We start from the raw sequence: 7,023 nt of genomic DNA, 5'->3' as shown, positions 1-7,023 counted from the left end.
AGGATCAGGTCCAGAGAGTCAGCACGTGCATACAATCTGATCTCTGCAATCACTGCCTTTTCCTGTCAGCCATTTGTTGAGTCTTAACGCTACCTGTGAGAAGGACCCACAGAATTCAAAAGACCTACGTATGTCTGTAAAATAACGTGTATGTACAGGGTTCCATAAGTTTGGAACTGTAGAATGCAAAATGTAGCTCCAAATGCTTTGAGGAGGGAAATTCCAGTGTGTTCGTATGTATGCCATCTAGCAAAAATGGCCCAAATCAGTTCTGTGGCATTGATGTGCTAATGGAATACAAAATATAATAAAAAACATGAAAAAGCTTTTGAGTTCAAAGTCTGTTGATAAAGATCAAGATAAAGAAATCCTATTTCCAAACCCAGAGAAATTCCAAATCCCTAACTTTGAACAGAAGCACATACAAACCAATTTTCAGGTGATCTTTCTTTTCCCATCCAATCATTTCTTTATTTCTGCAGTTTATGCTCCCCAGCAACGCTGGCGAATTGCTCAACCATTTGCTAAAATGAGTTGTCAGTATTAAACTCCACGACATAAAAAGTTCCCTCACTGGAAAAGAGGTCAGATGTTCAATTCATTCTCCTCTAGAGAAGGTTAAAAAACACACATTATCAAATAAGAAACTCTAATTTACATTAGCATTCTCTAGCTGAGTAATCTCTTGCTAATCTTGGCCTGAGTGCTAGAGTTCAAGGCACAGAACCGACTGCAGTTCTGCAGTATCTAGAGGGGGCCTACAAGAGAGCTCCAAAGGGCCTTTGACAAGAGCACGTAGTGATAGGACAAAGGGAAATGGCCCTTAACTGAAGACATGGCAGGTTTAGCTTAGATATTATGATAAATTCTTTACTGTGAAGATGGGGAGGCACCGCAACGGGGAGGCTGACAATGCCCCATCCCTGGACACGCTCAAGGCCAGGCTGGACAGGGCTTAGTAGCCTGATCTAGTGGAAGGTGCCCTGCCCATGGCAGGGTTGGGTGGAACCAGATGATATTTAAAGTCCCCTCCAGCCCAAAGCATTTTATGATTCTATACTTACACCATCACAGAAAGATCATTTACTCCTTTGTGTTTGAGATGCTAGCACACTAGTTCTGGACAGAAGTCGAAGTAAGCAGCCAAAGGGAAATATCAACATGGCTGTAACATCAACAGCATTTGTAGCTCCAGCTTAAATCACCCTAGGTTAACCAAAAAATACTTTTTTTTCCACACATGCTCCCCTTCCTAATATACATATCCCAAAAAATAAACCCTGAGGGTTTGAGACCAGACAGTAAAGAAGATACAGCCCACAAACCCTTCCATACTCACAGACACTCTCCCTGTGAAGTATAGGAACACCTGCATGTGCAAAAATTGCATATGGAAAGTCAAGCAAATAATGCACAACTGGCAGACAAGACCAAAACCTACAAAGAGTCTGCATACCAAACATAAGACAGAAGATTCAGGGTCAGGTGAAGAAAAAAAATTTCTGATGCACTCCTGCGTGCAATTAAAGCAAGTCACACAGAATATGTGTGTTTTAAAATTGATAGGAGAAATTATACAGAGCATTCTTACAACAAAAGTAATTCTTTACCTACCTGTTTATGCATCTCTATGTTCAGCCCATAGGACATCTCGTAATACTAAGAAAAAAGAAAATTACTCTATTAGACTTTGCAATTGTGTAAACTATTTTGGAATTCACTTTGACTGAAACATCATCTGTACAAAGACATACAAACCTACACACATTAATTTGCCTAGAAGAGTTCCTGGAATTGCAAAGAGTGTGTTTCCGAATAAACTTTGTTTTTTGCTTTATCTACATTGTTTCATGTCACATTTACAAAGAAAAGCTGTAAAATAAGGCAAAAACAGACAGCAAAATAATGAAAAAAATCGCAAGCAGAGTCAAGGATTAAAAGCAGAAAATTATGAAGATTCTATTCACTAGCATACATAAAACATGCCAAAAAACACCCAAAGTGCTTCAAGCATATAAACATATATATCAGCAATGTCTAACAGACCAATTCGATATTTTAAATCTAAAAAAAAGAACACAAAAAATTCCTGTAATTAAATGGCAGGTATTAAAAAAAAAAAAAAAAGGAGAGAGCACGGAAATTCAGGGCCAGAGCAGACACACCAATCTAAGTACGTCCTGCTGTGCCCCAGTACTGCAGGGAACTCTTTTCAGTGTGCAATGCTAATACCAAACAATCTCCAAGACTTAGGCATATCAGGCATTCAAATGACAACTGTGAGCCTTACAATTTGCTTGTGCTCTTCCTTAAGATTTTTTCAAGGTTATTTACTCTTTCTGTGTATACAAGAGTATTACTTGTCTTGTGCATATGGAAAATGGCTAATCCCTCAGAGATGTACAAGAGGAGAGATATCAACAGTTCCTCTAGAGTTGTCATGATCCATCATACAATTACCTGTTTAGAAATGTCTTTCTGTGCACATAATTTAACCAGGCAGACCACAACAACTGAGGAAATCCCTTTCACAGCTGAGATCACTGACATTCTCAAGTTAATGAAACAATGATTCAGCTGCCGAAGAGCAACAGTTCTTCTAGAAAGCAGACCTTGGATTTACACGCGCTTACGTACAATTTTGTCTTACTCCATCACAGAAAAAAATACTTTCCAGAACCATTTTACAGAACCATGACCACTGGGAAAAGTCAGCAAGAGTGAAAACATCATCCCCAGGCGCACTATGGAACTTGCACGCAGCTTGAAAGGGCTGACAAATGATTTACTAGCACTTGGAAGAAACATGCTCAATTGCTTAAAGGATTAAAAAGCCAGTTTCACACAGATACTGACCACTGCAAAGTAGTTAAAAGACCCCAGAAACTACTGATTTATAATGGAAGCACTGATGCAACCTCAACAACAGCAGCGCTACTACAAATCTTCCTATTTGCCTCCAGCAATCCGAATGTATGTCAGTCTCAGTATACCAGGCTAATAGACATTTTGAATTTGTTATGCAGCTTGCTTACCATGACATAATGTCGCTGCATCTCTGTCTTCTCACTGGCCAGTTTTTCACACTCTAGCTTTAAACTGTTCAAGACACAAAAAGGAAAAAGCATGGGTACTTCATAACACTAACGTGACATTCTCTTGAGCACCGGCTGCTCCCCTTTTCTCCACTACCCAAACATAAATGCGTATTCCAGTTCTTGCTTGGGAGTTTAGGATGGAGGTTTGCACTTTTCCATTTTCAAAGGATACCATGCAGCATCCTCATCTCCTAAAAGAACTGCAGACACACATGTGGTATCCACAGAAAATTATTTTTCTGACAAAAAAACTAAACACTGACACTGGTTCACAGTAGAAGCAAGCAGGGGGTCATATCTTTTAACAGTTAAGCTTGAGAAGCTACTAACAAAAATGTAATTTGGGTTTCAGAGTTTTTACTTAGGTGTTTTAGAAACACCTCTTTCTTTTACTCGACCCACAGAAGAATCACATGCACATTACCGCTTCAAGAAGAAAAACTTGCGGATTTGAATTTTTGCTCTCTGCTATTACTGATGACAGAACTGCAAGCACAATACTGCGTGTAATTTAATGAATACCGTGGTAAATACTAACGCTTCGAGTGTTTATTTGGTTTTCTGAAGCCCGCTAAACAATCCTGCCAGAAGTCACTTGTCACTTTGAGGACACAACGCTGTTCCACCTAAGGATAATGAAACAGCTCGCCGCCTCACTTCCAGGTTATCAGCACTTGACATGTCAATGAAAGGCGCGAGGGGGCCGAGCCAAGACAAGATGCCTGTCCTGAGCGGCATTTCGAAGAAAAGCAGCGGACGAGCCCAACCAGACACATATTTTTCTATCAACACCCGCCCTCCCCCACTCCGCACCCAAAAGTAAACAAAAAGACCAAAAGAAACAAAATAAAATAAAATAAAATAAAAGAACATGAACAAAAACGGAGAGCGGGGAAAACAAGAAAATCCGCTCAGCTCGGGGCCCACCGGAGCCCCTCGTCCCCAGGGTCGGGAGCGGAGCGGGATGTGGAGGAGCCGGCCAGGAGCGCCGGGCTGGGGTGGGTCCGCCCCGCTCCCGGTTCCGCCAGGGGTCCCGGGCCCCCGCCCCGCCGTCCCTCCGGGTGCGGCGCGGAAAACGGCGAGAGGAAAGACTGCGAGGGGCTCGGGCAAAGTAGGCAGTCTTACCTGTGGTACTGAGCCTGCAAAAACTGAAACTCCTCCTTAATCCGATCGCAGGATTCTGAAATGGTGAATTTAAAGGGCTGAGCTGGCTGGTGAGGAGCCTGCAAGCAAGGAACATCAGGTCTTTTAATCGCCCCCTCTCATCCGGTCACCACCTCCTGCCCGCCGCCGTCCCCCACCGCGGCCCTCGCACCGGGGCTCCGCCGCGGCGCAGCCCCCCCGGTCCCCGCTCGTCCGCGGGCGGAGGCGCGATGCCCCAAACAGCCCGAGATGCTGCCCCGACGTGTCCGCCGGCGGTGCGGGACCGCCGCTGGAAGAGGTGTCGCCCGCTCGGACCCTCCGCACCGCCGGCAGCCGCGGGACGCGGGGCTGGCGCCGGGACCGCCGCGCACCGGGCGAGGGCAACTCAAACAAGCCAACCCCGACCCCGGGAGGCGACGGCGGCGCGGCGGACAACAATAAGAAAATGGCTACAACTCCGCGGTGCCCGCGCCTGAGCGCTGCCCGCGGGGCCGCCGCCGCCACTCACCGGGTGCCGGGTCTGCGGGTACATCTTGCTCAGGTCGCGGATCATCCACGCCGCTTCGGGGGGCGCTGGCGGCCGGAGCGGCGGGGATCAGGGCTGCAGGCGCGGCGGCGGAGACGGCGGGCAGGGACGCCCCGGCCCCGCCGCCCCGGGGCTGGCGGGGCACCGCCGGCAGCAGCGAGGCGCGACGGCGGCGGCGTCCGCGACGCTCGGGGGCCGCTGCCACATCCCCCGGGGGCGGTCAGCGGGCGACGCCGGCCGGTTCTCCCGAGCTCCGCCGCCGCTCCACGGGCTCCGGCGGGCTGCGAGCCCCGTGCGGCGGAGGGCGAGGTGGAGGAGGGCGGGGAAAGCCCCTCCGCCGGCGCCGGCGCGCGCTCCACCGGAGATTCCCCCCACCGGCAGTTTTCCTCCCTTCCTGAAAACTTTTACTGCTGCTGCCGGCGGCTCTCCCGGCGCCGGGCGAAGCGGGGCGCGGAGCCCCGGCGGGGACGGTGGCTGCGGCGGTCGGGCGGCTGCTCCGCTGCCGCGGCGGGGGTGCGTGCGGTGCGGTGCCCTTTTGTGCGGCGGTCCGGTCTTCGCTGCTACCGCCCGCACCGCATCTCCCCCGCTAGTGCTGCTCGACCGCCTTTTGTTTGTTTTTTTTTTTAATTGAAAAAATATTTAAAGAGCGAGAAAGATTTAAAAATACGGTACGGTCTGGGCAGCTTTATTTATGTCTTTTTTTTTTTTTTCCTCTCTTTTTCCCTCCGCGCCTTTCGAAACTCCGGGAAGTGGCGGTGGTGGCGGCGGGGACGCGCAGAGCGGAGCCCCGTACTCGGCTCGTCAGCGCAGCGTGGTCCGGCCCAGCCCAGCCGTGTCCTGCCCAGCCCGGTCCAGCCCGATCGCCGCTCCGCGCCGCTCCCACAGCACGCTCTGCCGAAGTGACTCCTTTGACCAAATTTAGCAGCGGCTCGTCATTAACATTCTGATACATATTCACAGCAGCCGGAAGGTCGCCGCCGAGGGGCACCCTGGGAGTCGCAGTCCTCCCGACGCTAAGACTGCCCGCATGCAGCCTCTCCGGGAACTACTTCTCCCAGCAAGCACCGCGACGCTATCAGCCGCTCCCCCCGCGGCCCGCCCATGAAGGGCGGCGGCGGCGGCCAATGGGCTGCGGGCTGCCGTTAATCGCCGCTCGGCACTAATGCCCATCACTTCGCCGCTGACAAATGGGCGCGCGGGCCCAGGCAGAGGGGCGGCCCCGGACTCTCCCCCACGTGGGGTTCCGACGCGCCGCGGGCCTGCAGCCAATCAGGAGGCTCTCCGCCGCCTCTCCGCCTCCGCTCGCCCGCCGCCCGAGGCGGGGCCCGCAGATCGCCGGCGTTCCGCGGCGCCGGCGTTCGAACAGGGGAAACATTTGTTCAGCCGTCAATCAAAGTAACGTGGGGCCGGTGTCGGCTGTCGCCGCCGCCGCTCCCGCCGCCGCCTCCTCCTCCTCCTCCTCCGCGCGGGGCGGTGGCGCGGCGGGAGCGGGGGGCGGCAGGGGGCTCCGCCCCGCGCCCCGCCCGCGGGCACCGCCGGGGACGGGCGCTAATGAGGGGCAACGTCGCCTTAAAAATGGGGGTACTGCATCGCCGCTGCCCTCGTGGACGGGAGGGGAAATTGCCCCTCCGCTGCCTGCCGCCAACGCGAGGCGCTCCCGCCTGCCCTCGGGCCGGACCGGGACCTGCCGGGCCTTTCCCAGCGCCCGAGAGGGGCCTCAGCGGCTCTGCCGGGGCAGCCCCGGCCGTCCGATGGCTCCGTCAGCTCCCCGTGCTGCCGTGCTGCTGGGCGTGCGGAGCTGTGCCTTGCTACAGTCGCTGAATGCGACGTGATTTAAGTTTTGTTGCTGCCTTTTTTTTTCTTTTCTTTTTTTTTTTTTTTTTTTTTTTCCCGGCTTTGTTGAAGGAGCGCCGCCTGTACTGGAGGAAGCGGTGACAGGGCCAGGGTGTTCTCCATTAGCAAGAGGAGCGCTCCAAGACCCGGTCGTTGAATGCTCCATTGTAATGCCACGTTTGTGTCCGACGGGGCGTTCTGTCTCGGCTTCGCAGGGCGGCTGCGGCCTCTGCCTACTGCACGTTTTGGAACGTACAGTGAGCACACCTGGAAGCGACCTGCGGCGAGGAAAGGACAGGAACTACGGCTTCGTCTCGCTGCAGCAGCCGCGGCTGCCGCGTTTTGCAGGCTGGGAAGCAAGCATCAGAAAGTGTTTTCCCAGGCCTGAGCGTCGCATGCTTTCTCCAGGGCTGTCAGTGAAGA

At 52.4% G+C, this 7,023-nt stretch overlaps 1 protein-coding gene across 4 annotated transcripts in view; it reads right to left on the bottom strand.

The window, feature by feature from the left end:
• The window catches only part of LOC102072430 (TLE family member 4, transcriptional corepressor), a 103,230-nt gene extending 97,524 nt beyond the window's left edge, over window positions 1–5,706 (bottom strand). The window contains exons 1-4 of one of the 4 annotated variants that reach the window (XM_014270878.3): window positions 4,750–5,706; window positions 4,224–4,321; window positions 3,036–3,099; window positions 1,615–1,659 (exon numbers count right to left, since the gene is read on the bottom strand). In XM_014270878.3, coding sequence (XP_014126353.1) covers window positions 1,615–1,659; window positions 3,036–3,099; window positions 4,224–4,321; window positions 4,750–4,794 — 252 coding nt within the window. In that variant the 5' untranslated portion in view covers window positions 4,795–5,706. The remainder of the gene's footprint in view (window positions 1–1,614; window positions 1,660–3,035; window positions 3,100–4,223; window positions 4,322–4,749) is intronic. The other 3 variants (XM_026796632.2, XM_014270877.3, XM_005492407.4) reach the window with 3 other exon arrangements.
• Window positions 5,707–7,023: the final 1,317 nt, after the last annotated feature.

This window comes from Zonotrichia albicollis, chromosome Z (assembly GCF_047830755.1).
Source record: "Zonotrichia albicollis isolate bZonAlb1 chromosome Z, bZonAlb1.hap1, whole genome shotgun sequence".
Classification (NCBI taxonomy): domain Eukaryota; kingdom Metazoa; phylum Chordata; class Aves; order Passeriformes; family Passerellidae; genus Zonotrichia; species Zonotrichia albicollis.
Note: the sequence above shows the minus strand (reverse complement) of the source record. Positions and strands in the feature narration are given on the sequence as shown.